Source organism: Haliotis rufescens, unplaced genomic scaffold (genome assembly GCF_023055435.1).
Source record: "Haliotis rufescens isolate VD_foot unplaced genomic scaffold, xgHalRufe1.0.p SCAF_21, whole genome shotgun sequence".
Classification (NCBI taxonomy): Eukaryota; Metazoa; Mollusca; class Gastropoda; order Lepetellida; family Haliotidae; genus Haliotis; species Haliotis rufescens.
Window position 1 is genome coordinate 8,757,537 of NW_025963902.1, and position 20,996 is coordinate 8,778,532.

A 20,996-nucleotide genomic window follows, 5' to 3' on the forward strand; every position below is an offset into this window, starting at 1 on the left:
ATAAAACTATGCTTTTCGTATGAGGCAACTAACGGGGTTGGATGGTCTGCCTGCACGTGACATGTAAAAACATGGCATGGTTCACAGTGGCTGACAGTGTCAATATCAGATAAACCCATGAATTGATAACCTGTGTAACACTGTATGCATTTGACCAAATCTTAAAACTGTCCAAATTACAGATGTGTTTGTCATTTGTGACTGTGTGTGTAACTGTATGAATAGTTACATTTTGATATATATCAATGTTATAACTACTGGCAGCTCGTATGGGGCCCGGGTTAGAACAGATCCCCAGTAACCCATGCTTGTCGTAAGAGGCGACGATCCCCAGTAACCCATGCTTGTTGTAAGAGGCGACGAAATAGATCGGGTGGTCACGCTATAAAAAGATAAATACTGAGGACATTCTAGATGTTTCAATGTATATAACATAGGGGTAAACACATCATTGTTGAAGTCAATGAAAAGGGACGAATAAGAATTGATTCTAATCAAACAAGTATGTTTTTCCCATACTGATATTTTTGTATTTACAAGTTTGACAGTGTGTACAAATCAAATTCTCGTTTCAGTTTCAGTTCTTGCCTGATGTGCAGTTCAGGTGTACCTGAAGTCCACTTCCAGTGTGCCCTATGTCCATTTCCGGTGTGCCCGATGTCCCCTTCTGGTGTGTCTGTTGTCTACTTCTGGTGTGTCTGATGTTTATTTCCGGTGTGCCTGATGTCGCTTCCGGTGTGTCTTAAGTCCACTTCTGGTGTGTCTGTTGTCCGCTTCCGGTGTGTATGAAGTCCACTTCTTGTGTTCCTGAAGTCCACTTCCGGTGTGTCTGATGTCCATTTCCGGTGTGCCTTATGTCCGCTTCCGGTGTGTCTGTTATCCGCTTCCGGTGTGTATGAAGTCCACTTCTTGTGTGCCTGAAGTCCACTTCCGGTGTTTCTGATGCCCATTTACGGTGTGCCTTATGTCCGCTTCCGGTGTGCCTGATATCCCCTTCTGGTGTGTCTGTTGTCCACTTCTGGTGTGTCTGATGTCCATTTCCAGTGTGCCTGATGTCCCCTTCCGGTGTGTCTGAAGTCCACTTCTGGTGTGTCTGTTGTCTGCTTCCGGTGTGTCTGAAGTCCACTTCTGGTGTGTCTGATGTCCATTTCCAGTGTGCCTGATGTCCCCTTCCGGTGTGTCTGAAGTCCACTTCTGGTGTGTCTGTTGTCTGCTTCCGGTGTGTCTGAAGTCCACTTCTGGTGTGCCTGATGTCCTCTTCCGGTGTGTCTGAAGTCCCCTTCTGGTGTGCCTGATGTCCCCTTCCGGTGTGTCTGAAGTCCCCTTCTGGTATGTCTGTTGTCTGCTTCCCGTGTGTTTGAAGTCCACTTCCGGTGTGTCTGATGTCCATTAACGGTGTGCCTGATGTCTGTTCCCGGTGTGTCTGATGTTCGCTCCGATTTGTCTGATGTCCATTTACAGTGTGCCTGATGTCCACTTCTGGTGTGTCTGAAGTCCATTTACGGTGTGCCTGATGTCTTCTTCTGGTGTGTCTGAAGTCCATTTACGGTGTGCCTGATGTCTGCTTACGGTGTGCCTGATGTCTGCTTCCGGTGTGTCTGAAGTCCAGTTCCAGTGTGCCTGATGTCCGCTTCCAGTGTGTCTGAAGTCCATTTACGGTGTGCCTGATGTCTGCTTACGGTGTGCCTGATGTCTGCTTCCGGTGTGTCTGAAGTCCAGTTCCAGTGTGCCTGATGTCCGCTTCCGGTGTGTCTGAAGTCCATTTACGGTGTGCCTGATGTCTGCTTCTGGTGTGTCTGAAGTCCATTTACAGTGTGCCTGATGTCTGCTTCCGATGTGTCTGATGTCCATTTACAGTGTGCCTGATGTCCACTTCTGGTGTGTCTGAAGTCCATTTACGGTGTGCCTGATGTCTGCTTCCGGTGTGTCTGAAGTCCAGTTCCAGTGTGCCTGATGTCTGTTCACGGTGTGTCTGATGTTCGCTCGGATGTGTCTGATGTCCATTTACAGTGTCCCTGAAGTCCAATTCCAGTGTGCCTGAAGTCCAGTTCCAGCATGGCTGATGTCATGTACATGGTGTGGCGTGGCGTGGCGTGGCGTGGCGTGGCGTGGCGAGGTGTGGTGTGGTGTGGCGTGGTGTGGCATGGTGTGGCGTGGCGTGGCGTGGTGTGGTGTGGTGTGGTGTGGTGTGGTGTGGTGTGGTGTGGTGTGGTGTGGTGTGGTGTGGTGTGGTGTCCATTCTCAAAACAACAGAAAATGAAATGCAGTTGCAAGTAAATGTTAAGACGATATTATATTCTCATAACAGTAGGAAAGCTATAGTTGAAAAAGTGGCTTTGTAATGTACATCATTTGCATGATATGCATTCGTGATACATTATAAAGATAGAATTTCAAGTCAAGGTGTTATTCTGTATGGCAAAGTTCACCTGAGTTACAGAAAAACAATACACTAGGACTAGGCAGGATGTGATGTGTCAGCATCTTTCACAATTTGTGATAACCAAACAAAGATAATTTGGATATACAATTACATCTGGTACCTCTTGGGCCTTCGGACTGCAATCTCTGCAGGGCCTGTTAGTCCATAGCTATAGTACCTCAAGAGAGGCTAATCCCACAATGTGCGTGCGTGCGTGCGTGCGTGCGTGCGTGCGTGCGTGCGTGCGTGCGTGCGTGCGTGCGTGCGTGCGTGCGTGCGTGCGTGCGTGCGTGCGTGCGTGCGTGCGTGCGTGCGTGCGTGCGTGCGTGCGTGCGTGCGTGCGTGCGTGCGTAAGAGAACTGCCAATATGTCCGTGAGCTCCATTTCCTCTTTTAAGTAACAACAAATTTATTGTTTGGTAGATTTATTTTCAGGAGAAATTCGTGAACAGTTTTATCTTTATTGTCCATCAAATCCAAACAATTCATTTGTTGTCGCCTTACAGAGTCTAGCAGCATGCTTTGATTTGTGAAACAACCAGATTCTAATTAAAAGCGATTTTATTTAAAGGTGACAGGTAACAAAACTGTTCATTACTTGAGATTACATTATCTAGTATCATTTTATTCAATGGAGTGGACACTGTATGTTTACATATCGTAAATTCATGTTAGTTCTATTTTCTCTGTAAGCATTGCCATGACGAGCGCACCAAAACAGGTGTCTGCCTGACGAAATGGTGTAGCCTACGTTTCACATTAATGGAGTCCTGTGTCTCCTGTGAGCTACATTATGGAAAGCGTTAAAAATCAAAGACATGACCAAAGTGAGCACTATAATATTTTGTGATTGCAAAACGTATTTAAATTTCATTCAGAAATAAAAGCATTAAAGTATTTGTTTTTGAGGTGTCAACAAGGCGATGGACACCACTGTCAAATTTTTACCTGATATTTACACAAACCTTTGTATTAAAGATATCACTTGAAGCCAGGCTGTCGATGTAAACAATAAATATTCAACACACGGAGTATTTCCTTGAAGAATATGGTGGTGAATATAGAGTCACGAATTTACTGTGCGTTTTACTCTTGGGGTACCTCGGGTGACCTTAACAATGACATGCGTTTCCCTTTAACTTTATACCACTTATTTGCAATATAGGCTAAACTCCGGAAAAATAATTATCTACTAAGGATTGTTATATCTGAAGTCCTTCTGACACATTGCTCAATTATTTCTTGTGCTTGAAATAAGAGAAAGCAATTAAAGGCAAAGACAAAGTTGCCCACAGACCAATGTAAATTTGAAAAGTGCAGAATTTGTGTTTGTTTTTTAGTCCAGTAACTGTCCCGTCTCCCTCAGACTGTTATGGCGGAGGTCACGTGACGTTACAGGTTATCAAAGAAACTCTTTCTTTGGCTCCTGTTACAAAAAAAGTTCCTTGTCCGTATTAATACGTGTAAATTAGGAGTATAATTATGGCACTTCTTTCATTCCAAAACATGTCACACAAACTGACGCATTGGGCACCAAACGTCCTCTCAGTTGTCTGGCCGAAATCATAAATCATCTTTTGACGGATCCAAAGTTTAGTGCCTCGCATAAATTGTGGCAGAAAGACAAAATCCTTATTTTATACTGGCTCGCATTATCCTGATTATTGACCATGTACATTTATAATTTATATGGATGCTATGTGCACTGTTCACACCTTTTGTTCATTCATTCATTCATTCATTCATTCATTCATTCATTCATTCATTTATCTATTTATTCATTCATCCAAACATTCATCCAAACATTTATTCATCCAAACATTCATTCATCCAAACATTTATTAATATTTTCTCAATCATACAAAGATCAACATATTTACTTATATATTTACTCACTCTGTTGAATCTCTTCACTTTTCTGAAACATTGTTTTAGGGTTAGTTTTAACATTTATACATAGGCCTATAGATACACACATATTACCGTGACTGTTTTGTTTTTATTGAACAAATAGTAATTTTGAAGCTGCCTCGGTATATGCAAGGCGAGGGGCGCAAAATGTATGTACTATTACCGAATGAATGTGTGTGTGTGTGTGTGTGTGTGTGTGTGTGTGTGTGTGTGTGTGTGTGTGTGTGTGTGTGTGTGTGTGTGTGTGTGTACTATAACTACATTTTAACATTTAGCATTTTTAGTTTTGTCTTTTGACAGGTCTATCGTGAATATTCTGAATCGAGGTTTTAACAGATCACCCCCTCCGCCCCCACCCCCGCCCCAAACAGATCGCGACAAGCATACTCTCAACAGCAGTGGTAACGAAAGCAAACTGTCACAATTTGTATATTCCAGTGCATTGCCGCGCTTAGGCATGACTAGGAAAATTGCAAAAGCTTTTAAAGCTGTGGTTTCAGCACAGTCGATAGCTCGTCGCATTTAAAAAATGAAAATTCATAAGTTCGAACTTGCCGTGTCGCATTTTGTTTTTTAAATGATCTTTATATAGAAATAAACGTGCACAGCTGAATGAATCGTTTACCGTGTCGTATGCATGAATAGTGCTTGTGGAAAACAAAAGTAATGTAAATTATTTGTTTGCTAGACCTCACACATAGATTCAGGCTTGAAGCCGCAATGTCAAATTTGGTCTATTTGTCAGATATTTTTCTGCCGCTTCACTCAGTTAGCAACCCATCTTATGACAAGCACAGGCTGTTGCTGGGGACGGTAAACGTCTGTTTTTAATATATTTCTTTGCCACAAATCAGTCAGTGAGACGATGAATATACCTGTCGACGCAATAACATCGTCCCAGAAAACAGCCCAGCCCAGCCCAGCCCAGTTTAAAAAGTTCTCTCAGGCACAGGATAAACGCCGCGCGTGCACCTGTCTCATATTGTCTTAACACAACCCGGGTGGTGTTATCAGGATTGAGCTTGCTGTCACCGGATCCACACCTTGGTGCATGGAAGTTGTATTTGATCAAATTTACGTCAGGATTTCACCATTAACGCAGTTCCCGTTTTTCCGCACATCTGAGCTTTAGTATAACAGCTAAAACCGTTTTACCTTTACTGTATGATATCGATAGAATCACATAATATTTCAGAATTAAGTTCAGTTAAGTAAAATGTCATCTTTTCATTTTTATCTTGTCTGGTAACCACAGGTATGACATATCAAGGCCACCAAATGCAATGACACAATGTGTGTGTGTGTGTGTGTGTGTGTGTGTGTGTGTGTGTGTGTGTGCGTGCGTGCGTGCGTGCGTGCGTGCGTGCTTGCGTGCGTGTGTGTGTTGGGGGGGGGGGGGGGGGGGGGGGGGGGGACCGGACCATTAAAGTTGCATATCCACTTTCAGAACAAAGTGAGCATGTTTTCTTCCATATTCAGTCAGTCAGTCAGTCAGTCAGTCAGTCAGTCAGTCAGTAAGTAAGTATGGTTTTACGCCGCTTTTAGCAATATTCCAGCAATATCACGGCGGGGGACACCAGAAATGGGCTTCACACATTGTACCCATGTCGGGAATCGAACCCGGGTCTTCGGCGTGACGATCGAACGCTTTAACCACTAGGCTACCCGACCCGACCGCCCCATCTTCCATATTGAAGCAGGCAATCAATACATTAAGCACATTTAATATAAGAGGCTTCTGCTGAATGATCTGAAAATGAATGAACTTTAGTGGCTATGATACCATGTCCAACATTGTGCAACATTGTTCAACATTAGAGCAAAACGGCCAATTTAGCCTCCCAACACCACACTATATGAGTTTTGGTCAACCCTTCCATTAATACAAGTTAAATACGGAGAAAGAGTATACAGCAATGTGTTTCAATGTGACATTCTGAGAGAAATGGGTCTTTCATCAGTTAGGTACTCTATTTATACAACGTGTAGTGTTGCTAATAGGTTGACATCCAACACATCAGCGCTTTCCTCACCAACAGCAAGCACAGCACATGGGAACACTTTCGTACAAATGATTCTCGAGTTTTATATCGAGTTTTATAGGATTTCAAGTAAAACGGTTCAATCAAAATTGCTAATAAAACGCAATTACTAATTTATAGTTCAAAAAGTGCGCTGGGAAATGGTACCATCTATATAAATATAACGTATGATATTCCTCAAAAATTATTCATACCCATCAAAATAAATGTTGTTCTTTCTGTTTTCGAATTGATTAATAGTATCTGTCTTTGTGGTTTGGGCATCTTTGGCGTATTTATAAAACTTGAAATACTACGCAACGTTTGGAGTCCAAAAAAGGCCCCAGGGAGAAACCCTTCACTGGTGGTTGATGGGGGATGTTGCGAGCTTATAAGCTACACATAAAATATCCCCGGGCCAGATAAGCCAGAATGTATCATTTCACAGCGCTAATGTGGCCACCAGTAGTCTTGCTAATCTCGCGTTATATCCGAACCTTTATTAATAGAAAGGGTGTTTTCCAGACAATTTACACCCGTCTGAAAATGCACTTTGGGGTACTTTGGGATCCATTTGGAAGTACTTGTGCCTCCAGGTACAGTCGGCAGTCTCGTGGCATCGCTCACTTTGGCCCAGGGGCACCTTGAGTGGGTGCAAACCCCCTTATCAGTAAGAACTCTTTTTTTAAGGAACTTCTTACAACCTACATGAACCCCAAACTCAACTCTCACCCCTCAACTCTCGCCAATCAAATCCATCCCTTTTCACCGACCGACTAATCGCTTTGCTCCCTTTCTATTCTTTGGCCCCGATTACCCGGGCTCCGCTTTTACCCCGCTTCTGCCCCGTTTTAACCCGCTCCTTCCCTGCTTTCACCTAGCATTATGGCTTCGTTTTCAAACACAATTAACTTGTCTTTCATTTCATCACTTTTATGTCAAACAAAATCACTTCAACCAAATTAAAAAAATAAAATATTTCTTTAAGGCAATACATAATTAAGTCTACTTCTAGTCATTTTACTTCTTGCACGTGCATGGCGTATTAATCTTTGCTTTTCTTGCCATTTGCTGTTGTTGCCCTTCAATGCAGCTTTAACTCTCTTTCCAATTGTCAGCATTTATTTCACAACTCGTCTTCAGGTTTTATACTGTTAATTACTTCACCTTCACATCTTCGGTTGTCTGTAAAACAAATTATTGCATTATTATGCTTTATTTTTCGCAGTAACAAATAAAGGAAATATCTTTTCTTTTATTCATTATACATGCAGTTCCATTTTAGCCAACTTCTTTCCACTTTTCACACAAATCCACCACGTGACTGCACCGGTTACACCGAGAGCATCTGGTCTTTGCACCGAACGCCAAAAAACGCAGTTTAGCCAGCCGGCACCAAGCCACCCGGAAGCAGGCAGCAAAGCACCAATCACAAGCGAGGTAACTAATGCCAAGGCCGTGATTAACCTAAGCTGACCATGGCGGCGAAAGTATCTGATTGTCGGTGGCTGGCATCACCACACCCAAGCCTGCTCGCTCGGCCTCGTCGCATCTCTATCGATGGAGACGACCATTATGCACATGCATCTCAAGGTAAGTTCAGTCGTATATTTCACTGCACATCTTTTATTTCTCGCACAGAGCGGCCAGTGTTGTCAAACAGGGACGAAGCATGTTCCAAACCTTGCCCTCCCTTGGCCAATTGCCAACTGTTTTTGCCGCTCTCTGATGCACGTTGCAAGTGTTTCCGTGGCGATGAAGCAGGCAGCGTGCTTCCTGTATTCTTGTATGTATGATAAATGCGTACCTTCACACACTGACCACGCCCTCTCACAGTCTATACGACTACGGTATTTCTTCCCACAAACCAACTGCACTTTATTATCATTAATCAATATGCACCATTCGTTGATCCATTTGTTTGTCTTTATTCCATTGCTGCTGTACAGGCCTGCCGAACCGATGTCACACGACCCCACCCCACCCCACCCCACCCCACCCCACCCCCTGGCTCCCCCTCCCAATCATGCTGCATAAAAATGCAAAAATAAATTAATTGTGTCATCCAATATTACTCCTTTAACATCATTTCTTTAAAAAAACCTAACGATTGTTAATTGACATTGTTCTATTCGTGTTACCACTTGATTGTAACCATGGTAACAGTTCTGTAATTATTTCAGTATCATGAACCAGGAAAAGTGACATTCATTGAAACCTTTACATCTAAATTTCCATGAAATTTATTTTTGTTGTTGGTTTCCAAGGTATCAGAGTATTAAGATTTGTAGTGTCATTATGATTAATCTTGTTTTGGCTGTGAATCACTTGTGCTCATTGTGTTGGACATTGTTGCAGACCCTCACCAAGATGGCTCTGTTGCCGCCGACACAATCACCTGACACAACTTACCACAGCCCCTGATATTTTCTTCTTTATGGAACATTGTGAAAGGTAGGTTATTTTATACCTAGGTCTCATTGTACTCAATAATATTTGTCATGTGGTGTACTGTATTTGCAGTATGAAGCACCCTGCTCCTACAATAGCAAGGATGTATCTAGAATTCCAAACAAGCTGCTCTTGCCAGGCAATTTTGGGGAAAAATTGTGATATTGTTCAAAATTTGATTTTTGTAATGTAACATTTTTGTTCTTTCTGAGGAATTGTGAAATTTTAATTGGGAATTTGTACAGTCATTTGCTGCAGACTTGGGGCTGAATATAGGCCTCTGGGCATGTCTTGATAACCCCGAAATAGATTTACATGACAGGTCCGTTTTGTGTGAATATGACAGCAATGGTGATGGAGTGACTGTCAGCAATGCAGTTTACTTGTCCCAGCTTAGTTAGCGCTAATTGGCTCAGGCTGTCGATTGTGGCTCTCATTTCACATTTCACAGGTATGTGTTCCTCTTCAATCCTCAGGGCAAGTTGTGTTTGTGTTAGGCTAGGTTAACCACAACTCTCTATTAAACCCTTTCCCATGAAGTAGCCCTTTATGATCATTAGGGTTAGGTACCCCTTTATGATCATTAGTGTGGGGTACCCCATCATCAACATGATCAAGCAGCCCTTTATGATCATTAGGGTTAGGTACCCCTTTACGATCATTAGTGTGGGGTACCCCATTCCAATCAACATGATCAAGCACCCCTTTATCATCATTAGGGTTAGGTACCCCTTTCCGATCAAGAACCCCTCTACTATCATTAGGGTTAGGTACCCGGTTTCCATCAAGCACCCCTATACAATCCTTAGGGTTAGGTACCCGGTTTCCATCAAGCACCCCTATACAATCCTTAGGGTTAGTTATGTGAAAGGGCATGGGTTAGCTATCTCTTTTACTTGATCCAAAGTAATTAATGCAAAATCTTTACCATTATTTTCAAGTTTCGAGCACCGCAACATCTCTGACAACAAATGTAACTTGTGGTTGGTTTCAATAAACTTTGTCAATTTGCCAAACTTCCGGGGCGTTTACTACGGCTAACATTTAGTCCTATGTTATGTTTTTTGTTTCAATTGTCTTGCAAACATGGCAAGATATCATACAAAGGATTCCAGAGAATCACTTCATTTTCAGGAGAAATGTAGATTTGCCATAGTTTCGTAGACTTGCTTGGGAGCTTTCTGATATTTCTTCTTCAGTGTCTGTAGGAGAGACGAGTGCTGTTGTTCCTGATTAAGTATGACACCAAGTGTTTCAGCACTACTTGTCCATATACCATGTCAATATACCATGTCCATTTACCATGTCCATTTACCATGTCCATTTACAATGTCCTAGACTTGATTATGTACTGCCGTGGTGAGGCTGGAATATTGCCGAAACTTTCATTCACTCACACACATGCTTACAAGACCGGCAGAGTGGAAGGTCGATGGTTCAATCCCCAGGTGGTCGTTTCATTCCAAAAGATGGTAAAGGATGGTACTTGTTGTGAGGGTTAGGGTTAGGGAAACCTCAACGATGGTTTATGTGGCTGTGTTATGTTGGTTACATACCGAGGTCCAGTTCATCAAGAACTTGTCTGTGGTTGCTTTCAGTCTTGTTATGAGTCTATGTGGTATGGGTGGCACAGTTGGTTGCTTTTTCAATTCAACTGTGCAGAGTTGTGTCCCTTAGGCATGCCTGCCAGGGAGAGAAAAGTTGGTGGTTCGAAATAATCTTGTCTCTCTTTAAGACCCCAGATCATATAAAATCACCCCCATTCTGTTCCACCCCTCATCCCTTCTCAGCTCCATTGGAGAGTACTCATCCCCTTCTCAGCTCTATCAGCCTGTAAGACATCATTCTCTCTATGACATCATTCCCACTATGATGTCATGCCCTCTATGACATTGTTGCCTCTATGACATCATTCTCCCTATGACAACATTCCTATTATGACATCATTTCCATTATGACATCAAACTCTATGACATCGTTCCCTCTATGACATTGTTCCGTCTATGATATCATTTTCTCTATGACAACATTCTCCCTATGACATCATACTTAATATGACATCATTCTCTCAATGACATCATCCCCTCTCTGCCATGTTGGTGATGAGAGGGAGGGATGGATGGAAATGGTGAGCCATTTCAGAACAAACTCTGGCTGTGAATGGGCCCAGGGTATATAACAGAATAAAAAGGAGATAACATACACTGGGTAATTGGGGGAGTTGAATATAGGCTTGTTTTGTAAATCCATTTTATTTAGAAACTGAACATGTGTTGGTACAACATGCATGGTGTATGAATGTGATGTGGTAAATATGCAACTCCTGTTTAAATATAAATATAGATATAATTCTTTTCAATTTGGGGATGAAAAAGATTTTTTTGAAAACTTGCTTTTCAGTTGTAAGGATGTTCATTAAGTTTAAACATTTCTTGTTTTATGTGCAAACATTGATTGGAAATGTGGATGTTAAGCATTATTCAGATGAATAGAAGTATCACGTGAATAAATTATAGATCTTAGATGTTTTGGTTTTCTAAAGATCACCAAAATGTGCCAATCTCATTAAAATCAGATCTTAGTGCTCGCTACACAAAGATCTGAAGACATCCCATTACAGGTCATGTCGGAATGAGCTTTTGCGAACTTTGACCCAACAATGAAGTGACTAACAAGAAGTTGACATTAGCCAATCAGAAAGCAGAATTCTGAAGCTTTACAGCACTAGTATCAAACTGACAATTTCTGTTCCAGACTGCGCTTCAAAAATATCGATTCAAAATTTGAAAAGTGAATGAATGAAAATTCTGGAATGTCTAATAGATGGCTAAGATGTTATGGCATGGGCTGTGAAAAGTCCCTTGTTTCAATTGTTTATCCCATTGAAGCGAAAGACGGACGATGATTTTGAAGGAATCCTTCGTACAGCCCGTAACTGTCATTTCGGAATAAGCCATGTTAACCTTCTCAAAGCAGCATGATTAAAACAATGTTCTGACTGTCACTGTACCAGTCTGGTAAACGACACTTTGATTGGTCAGATGAAATGTGGTTCTGACGTGTCCCATAATGGATGTCCTCAGATCTTCGCTTAGCGGCAGATCTTCTTTTAATGAGAATTTGATAAATCTGCTGAAAGAGCGGTAGTGTAAGTTTTACTCCTGTTACAGATCATGTGTTAGTGTATTTGTTGTTTACATATGAATATGGATATTGAGTTTTTGGGACATCACAGCTTGTTAGGGATGTTTCCTGTTGCATGGAACCCTGCTATTCTTGCATGACACTTGGCAATACTTTTCTTTTTTGAGCATAGGGGGAAAAAAATTGTTTGGGTAAATTATTTTCACTTCAGATATTTGTGATGAAAATTAATGTAAAAAAAGTTATAGAGGATGTTCAGATCATTTAAGAAACTTATGTTTAAAATAAAAAAATAAAAGTTAATTTTATTTTGAAAATGTAAATATATATTTTGACTTTAGATAATAAATATTTAATAACATACACTACTGTACACAGTATCAAAATATTCAATTTTGTTTCTGTTTGATGTGAAATTGTTCTGTATTTTCCATTAAGGCTAAACAAAGATTTTGGGTCCTCAGGATGTAATTTACAACAGATTGTTTTTTCGTTTGAAAAGAAATACTCCTAACATCATCCATTTGTCTTGAAGTAGAACAAAGACCTCTCATGATGGTGATGGATGCAGATTTTAAATGTCTTGGGAACCAAGAATAGAATTTTTAAGGAAGTCCAGCATGCAAGCACGCTGTGGTTTTAGATGTGCATGATGTCTATGTCTGTTTTCTGTGTGCAGAGTTAGGGCCTTGAGTGTTTGCGTACTATTAACAAATCACAATGAAGTCAGATGCTACTTGTCAGAAAACCACTGTTGAGTTAGTTTTATGTTCTAGCATCAGTCCTGTGGACACCACTAGAATCTCCATTCGTTACGTACCTGTGTTCATGGTGTACAATGTCGTGGTAGCATGTTTACATATTTTGCTGTCGTGCAAAGTATCATAAATGTGACCTATATTTTGATAACAATCATAATAATTTTTACATTTTTATATCCAAGTTTAAAAATTGAAATCATTACTATTAATCATCCATGTTCTTCCACAACCAGTATCAGTAAGATCAATTTGATCAAATTTTCTCTACATGATCAAGTGGCAGTTGAAATTTTGAAAGTTTTCATCTCATCAACATTTTATAGTTTAACATTATGTGTGATCTACCCAATTTTGCCGGTTCATCTAGAGTTGCAGCAGCATCATTGCATCATGTACTACATCCAGGATGTTTGTTTCCGTCACTAGCCATCTGTAAGCTTTCTCCAGCGGCCATTTTGAAAGTGTAACTATCTGTTGTAGTCTGGAGGTTCACACGGAGAATTACGTATGTGAGGCTGGGGACGGCCCGGCTCGCCTGTATGTATGCTAACATCATCTTGCTCTAACCCCTGCCTTCCTCTCAGCCTAGCCCCTTTCACTGCCTTTGTGTACCTGGCCATCTGTTAAAGTGCTGACTGTTGCGTTGTACCTGCTCCTGATATTAACCTGGGCCCTGTTCCACAAAGAAGGGTTAGAAATGAATTTATTTTCATTTATTTTTTAAAGTGATCTGGTCCGGAGTTGCTATTTACCTATTGGTTAAAGTGGTAGTCCACAAGGAAATGTCACTTGTCCTTCCTATATTTTACTCACCCTGTACTTCTGTACTTACCGGCATGTTCATTTCAAACCCTTCAAGGTGTTCGTAGTGATAAACTATTGTAGCTCTTTTGATTAACACTGACTTATGGGTGTATTACAGCTACGAACACTTTGTGGATTGGGGCCCTAATATTCAAGTAGTAAGAATTCAGTGGTCAACGTCATGGTTTGGAAAATGTTACAATATCCTTTTTCAGTGTCCAAAATGTATGATTAAAGTCCAGGTGTCCTTGTCATGACACTTTAAATTACAGATTTAGTGGGTCCTGAGAAATTTGTTTGTGAGCAGTAAACCACAAGGACCCAATAGCCCCCCTTGTCTAACTCTGTGAGTGGAAATTTTGAATTTTCAGTTTGATTGCCTCTGGTATTTCTATAAGTATTAAGTTTCCAAGAATGGAAATATGATAATCTTTAAGAATCATGTTTGATCAGTCAGGTCTCTAGACTGCCTCCGTGCTCTCGTGGTAGAGCGTCCGCCTGGAGAGCGGATGGTTGGGGGTTCCATCTCCTGCCGCGTTGAAAGATGGTACTTGTTGTTTCCCTGCCTGGCACTCTGCATTAAGGGGCTAAAACAAGGACTGGTCAGCTCAGTCAGTAAACTGTGTCTGAGTGGGGTATTCATGTTAAACTGTGGCATGGTACCTCAGTGGCCTAGCACTATAAACTCGGCATTGGTCCCGTACCTAGTAACCCCCCCTCCCATATGCATGCACGTTGCTTTATAAGTGCAATAATCTTGGACGCAACGTTAAACCCCACTTCGTCTCACCTCACCTAGTATAGTTACTACCCAACTGAGAACATAAGACAACAAAATGAATGAGGGCTTGTGCAAAGAAAGTCTGTGACTTTAGCCACTAAATTTATTTTGGTCTGGTAAGCTTTGCTGATAAAGTCCATTCATTAACACTAAAATCTACTGAAAATGATGTCATGAGACAAATTCAGACCAGCAGACTCACACGTTTTTGGAACAGGTCGCAAAAATCTGGATAATTTTCATAGAATGTGTTATTGTAAACAACTTGAATTTATATTCAGCACAGTGCTCACTGCATGTATGACTAGTTTTTGGGGAAAGACTTTGGTAATTGTTGAGCCTAGGACAAAGGCCTGGAGGGGCAGAGTGCATGTTCCCTGTAGTCGTGCATCCTGACCCTGGACTCACTGGGATGTAACCAGGCATCCAAGCATACGTAGAAGTATACCATATTTTACCCCAAAATTGTTACCAACCCCTTTGTTTATCTGCCTAATGTCAACGTGATCTATTTGTGCTGACCTATGTGATAGAGCTTTAAAGAGCTTTTAGCTTTGGGTTTGGTGTTAACATCGCTTTGAACAATATTCCAGTTATATATCCCGACATGTCAGCTTTGGAGGAAAGCCCGAAGTGATGCAGGTCTTAGACGTTTACCACTTTGGTGAAACCCACGAGCACGGGTATGGTGCTGACAAACCTCGAAACTTTATTGATGTGAACCGGGATTCGAACCCACAATCAAAGGTTTCTGGCATGTCCAAGGGATGCAACTCTTCACATCAGGCTGACACACCGTGATGTAACTGGAATACTGTTTAAAGCGGCATTAAACCCAACTCACTCTCTCACTCGGATTGTGCAGGTGATAACATGACAGCAGCAGTTGTATACAATGTTATGATAGTGAGGAGTCATTCAGTTTTGGAAGGAACCATTCTGGACAATGATGGAGGCATAGGCAACACAGTCATCTAAGGTGCCGCAAATTGCTATGCAGAGTTGCATCCCTTAGTTGTGCCAGAATCTAATGATCGTATGTTCAAATTCCAGATTTCCTTTTATCGTTTTTATTTTGTCAGCACCACTCTCATGAGTTTCACAGAAGTCTTTGAATGGAGTTTAGAAGTGAAACACATAAGGAGAGAATTTATGGATGTCAACTTCTTCATTATGAGGAACACAATGTTTTGGAGTATATACTTACCCCTTCATCAGGTGAATAAATTCTATGAAGCAGAGTTTTATATGTACCTGTAAGATCAAAAGTCTCTAGCTAATCACCTATCAATTAGCTGTTGGCTTCCCTTGTTAAGTTTCCACCTTTGTAATGTTATTACTTTTGTTGTTCTTACAGGTACATATATATGTTCTCTGCATTTATTTACCTGATGAAGGAGTAAGTATATACTCAGAAATGTAGTGTGCCTCATAATAAAGAAGTTGACATAAAAAGCAGCGAATTGCGGCTCCTTAGGCGACTGGGCCACTTGGCCCCCGGGTATGTTCAGAGCCTGCTGCACCCTGGGCTTTCCTTCCACATCAAGAGACCCGTGAAGATCTTGGTTAGAATTGGTCTTCAGCAACCCACGCTTGTCATTAGAGGCGACTAACAGGATTGTGTGGTCAGGCTTGCTGACTTGGTTGATGCATGCTCATGATGTCAATAGCTGGATTGTCTTGTCCAGACACGATTATATAACGACTGCTGTCATATAACCGGAATATTGCTGAGTGCGGCGTTAAGCAACAAACAAAACGAAAACAAAAACAAAATCACATGTCAAGCTTACCTGGCTTGATATTACAAATGTAAACGTTCACAGCAGCGTTAAGTCCAACCCACTCACTGTGGACAATGCCAAACTAGAAAGGAGGTCTGGTACTGTGTTATAGTTATGGTGTGGACTATTGCTCACTTTCTTCGGAGCTAGAACTGAGCAACGGTTCAACCAGCTGGGATGGGGCCATGAGCAACAAATACTTTTCAGTCACATTTCGTCTACTTGAGGATCATTCCAGAAAGAAATGCTGACATTAGACGTTCGACTGAGACTCATGTTCCCAGGCAAGTGTGTCCACTAGCCTATATCAAATCCTAGTTTCTACAAGACTTTGATAAAAAGGCTAGTGGACGAACACTCTTGCCTCGGGAAGATAACTGAGACTTGACAGAATTTACTTTGAATTGGAAAGAAACTGGTGATTTTGAGACCCTCTGAAGTTCCTGGCGTGCTTGTTGTTCCTGTGGAGCTACTCTCTCTCTCACTTCATTACCCCTACAGCTGTTGTGTGCTTCTCACTCTCCTCTGCATGTGTGTAGGACTCAGATCTACGGCTCGTCTCTAATCCATGGCAGTTTGGCTAATACATGGCAGAAATATACAATATGCAAATATACTCATTGTCATATGACTTCAAGAAGATGTCAGTTCCTGCATGTCATTCCTTCTATGATGTAATTTCCAATATGACATCATGCCGACCATGACATCATGCCCTTTATGACATCATACGCTCTGACATCATGCCCTCTATGACATCATGCACTCTGACATCATGCCCTTTATGACATCATGCACTCTGACATCATGCCCTTTACGACATCATTCCATCTAAGACATCATTCTCTCCCTGACAACATTCCCACTATGACATAATTCTTTCTGACACCATTCACACTATGACATCATTCCTACTATGTCATCATGCTCTCTATGACATCATTCCCACTTTGGTGTCAAGTCCTCTATGTCATCATTCACTCTATGACATTGTTCTCTCTATGACATCATTCCCACTATGACATTCTCTCTGACATCATTCCCACTATGACATCATTCTCTCTGACATAACTCCTACTATGACATCAGTCCCACTATGACATCATTCTCTCTATGACATCATTCCCACTATGATGTCGTGCCCTCTATGACATCGTTGCCTCTATGACATCATTTTCTCTGTGACAACATTCCCACTGTGACATCATTCTCCCTATGACAACATTTCTATTATGACATCATTTCCTTTATGACATCAAACTCTATGACATCATTCCCTCTATGACATTACCACTATGACAACATTCCTTCTGTGACATCAAACTCTCTTTAACAAAATTCCCACTATGACAACATTCCCTCTATGACATCATTCTCTCTATGACATCATTCCCACTATGATGTTGTGCCCTCTATGACATTGTTGCCTCTATGACATCATTTTCTCTGTGACAACATTCCCACTGTGACATCATTCTGCCTATGACAACATTCCTATTATGACATCATTTCCATTATGACATCAAACTCTCTATGACATCATTCCCTCTATGACATTACCACTATGACAACATTCCTTCTGTGACATCAAACTCTCTGTAACAAAATTCCCACTATGACAACATTCCCTCTATGACATCATTCTCTCTATGACAACATTCCCTCTATGACATCATTCCCTCTATGACATCAAACTCTCTATGACAACATTCCCACTATGATGTTGTGCCCTCTATGACATCGTTCCCGCTTTGACATTGTTCCGTCTATGACATCACTTTCTCTATGACAACATTCCCACTATGACATTTTCCCTGTGACATCATACTTAATATGACAACATTCTTTCTATGACATCATTCTCTCTATGACAACATTCCCACTATGACATCATTCCCACTATGACTATGACATTCCATCTGTGACAGGCCCACTATGATGTAATTCCTTTTGTGACATCATTCTCTTAATGACATCCTTCCCTCTGTGACATCCTTCCCACTATTATATCCTTTCTTCTATGATGTCATTTCCACTATGACATCACTCCCTGCATGACATCATGCCCTCTGTACCATCATTCCCATATTAACCTTACTCCTACATGATATGATAGAGGGGATGACATCATAGTGATGCACCATTATCAAGGGATGCAGCATCGGTTTTCTGGTTCAGATTCTATCTTGTTTCTCCTATTCTACCTTACACCTGTCACCTTAACTCTCACTTAATATTTTAGAGTTAAGAAGTCGATATATATACAACGTACATCTTCATCATTCATGAGGATTGTAGCCATGCAAATAAGTTCTGCCAAATATGAAAAAAATGTTCCATAATTCTGAGAATCCCCTGTGGATCCGAGTCCCTCGTAGATCTGAGTCTTTCACACCTGATCTAGCACTCCTCAGTGTAGTTTGCATATAGCCCTAGTCTCGACAGTAGCCTGTGTCTAGTTGCCCTGATTTAGTCCAGTAACCACTTTAGTTTGCAATTCAAAGTACCATCATGCTTTTATATTTTAGTTTGACACTGTTAAGAATTTGAAGTGATAATAATTTTCCTATTCAGGGAGCATTTGGATGTCTGTAGTAGAAGACGCCTGTTCTCTCAGTCTCCGAGACAGTTAATCAGTATTGAGCAATTTGAACAAAAAAATATCATTGATGCCAATTAGAGACTTTGATGTCAAATTGGAGCCATTGTTGTAGATTGCTGTGAGTGAGACATACAAACCCAAATGCTCCCTGAGTTAGACAAGTTTATTTCAGGGATCACAAGGCTGTGGGAAGACGACCATTTGACAAAATGGCAACACTGTTGGCGTATCTGGGCCCCCCAGAGCATCGGCCCCTAGACTCTCAGTGAGTGAACTGTCTCCTTTGTAACAATGTTTCCTCCAAATAATGTCAAGTGCCAGCATATTGAGTGTATGCAGGGTGGATACCAAATTTTTAGAAGATGTGGTACACATGACCATATCACCATAATGTATGATAGGTAGGGTGTGTTTGGGTGTCGGGTGGGTGGGTTTGGGTGTCGTGTGGGTGGGTTTTGGTATCGGGTGGGTGGGTTTGGGTGTCGTGTGGGTGGGTGGGTTTAGGTGTCGTGTGGGTGGGTTTGGGTGGGTTTGGGTGTCGTGTTGGTTTGGGTGTCGTGTGGGTGGGTGGGTTTGGGTGTTGTGTGGGAAAGGACGTCGTGTGGGTTTGGGTGTTGTGTGGGTTTGGATGTCATGGTTAGTCTTTACTCTCCTTCATGTGTCTGAGAAGTGTCAGCAACACTTCAAAATCAGGTTTTACATCCATGAATCTAAGTTTAGTTGGAAACCCAATACTATTCCAAGGAGACGGTGTGAAGCTCATTTCTCGTGTACCCCCCTCCTGCGATATGGCTGGAATATAGCTGCATATGATGTCAAAGATCATTCACTCTGCTGCCACCCGTGACGATCCGGGATAGAATTGGTCTTCAGCATGGTCTTCCATGCTTGTCAGAAGAGGCAACTATTGGGATCGGTTGGTCAGGCTTGCTGACTTGGTTGATGCATGTCATCAGATTCCAATTCCACTGGATTGTCTGGTCCAGACTTGATTATTTACAGACTGTTGTCATGTAGCTGGAATATTGCTGAGTTAAACAACAAACAAACAAACAAACAAACACTCAGGTGCCATCATATCCATATTGCATCGATGAATGCTGACACACCTTTCTGCCACTGGTGTACTAGCAATGCAGAAGACCCTCATTTCCTCTTGAAGACCTGGGCCCACTTGCACAAATTAATCTTAGCGCTAAGACTATCGTAAGCCTATGTTAAAGTATGGGAGTTACGGTCATCTTAGCGCTAAGATAGCTTTGTGCAAGTGGACCCAGAACAGTAGTGTTGTTACAAGGAAATAGAACTGTTCGCTAGATGTGTTTCTGCAGGTTTGGGATCTAGCTTGCTTCTCATTGCTTATGTAGCCCACATCTTAACATTAGTTATCAAACAGTCCCCATGTCTCACAGAAAACTAAATAGAGTCATTATATCATCATCATCATCATCATCATCATCATCATCATCATCCTACATACACCTGTTGGGATTCCAGTGCCCACTTGCACAAAGTGCTCTTAGCGCTAAGACCAACGTAAGCCTATGTTAAAGCATGGGAGTTTCGATCATCTTAGCACTAAGATCGCTTTGTACAAGTGGGTCCAGGTAAGAACACAGGTCCCCAGTAACCTATGCTTGTCGTTGAAGGCGATCGGGTGGCCGGGCTCTGTGGCTTGGTTGATTGCATGTCATTGTATCTCTTTGTTGTGTGGATCGATGCTCATGATACCAATCACTGCATTGTCTGGTCCAGACTCGATTATTTACAGACAATCTATAGCAGATATATTGTGGAGTACAACCAAACAACAAACAACAATCTTTGAGCTTTTAGTAGGCTAGGAGATAAAGTGTTCATCATGGCAAAGTCTTGGGTTGGATTCTGCCACACTAGTAATGTGTGAAGCCGATTATTGCTGTTGCCATCCATGATATGGCTGGAACATGGCTGAAAGTGTTATAAAACTCAGTGTATTTCAAAGAGCTAATAAGGAAGTGAACACATACCAATTTTCTTTGTATGTTCTTGTAGACAATATATTGATGTGTGGTCGCAGGGATGAACGTTACATTAATTTATTAAGGCAGTATCATCAAAATAGAATTCAGCACATGGAAAGGTCATATAGATTTTGGTTACATTTAAATAAGTGGTTTAAAATCTGTGATATAATTGGTCTTCAGCAACCCTTGCTTGTCATAAGGGGCGACTAATGGTCAGGTTCTCTGACTTGTTGCTGTATATCATTGTGTCCAGTGTGATCAATCACTGGATTGTCCAGACTCAATTATTTACAGACCTATGTAATTTCAT

At 41.4% G+C, this 20,996-nt stretch overlaps 2 protein-coding genes across 6 annotated transcripts in view; one reads left to right on the forward strand and one right to left on the reverse strand.

The window, feature by feature from the left end:
• Positions 1–742: 742 nt before the first annotated feature.
• Positions 743–1,390, reverse strand: LOC125382951. The gene has a single exon (XM_048401329.1). It carries the CDS (start codon positions 1,388–1,390, stop codon positions 743–745), a length of 648 nt encoding a protein of 215 aa, XP_048257286.1.
• Positions 1,391–7,843: 6,453 nt separating this feature from the next.
• The window catches only part of LOC124150823 (neurofibromin-like), a 46,005-nt gene continuing 32,852 nt past the window's right edge, over positions 7,844–20,996 (forward strand). For 4 of the 5 annotated variants that reach the window (XM_048401218.1, XM_048401220.1, XM_048401222.1 and 1 more), the window contains exons 1-3: positions 7,844–7,946; positions 8,712–8,807; positions 18,853–18,945. In XM_048401218.1, coding sequence (XP_048257175.1) covers positions 8,791–8,807; positions 18,853–18,945 — 110 coding nt within the window. In that variant the 5' untranslated portion in view covers positions 7,844–7,946; positions 8,712–8,790. Of the gene's footprint in view, positions 7,947–8,711; positions 8,808–12,627; positions 13,247–18,852; positions 18,946–20,996 lie in introns of those variants that run through there. The other variant, XM_048401223.1, reaches the window with a different exon arrangement.

Bases quoted from the DNA above. Each gene is read 5' to 3' on its own strand.
- LOC125382951 (XM_048401329.1), bottom strand. From the start codon at position 1,390: ATGGACATCAGACACACCGGAAGTGGACTTCAAACACACGGGAAGCAG.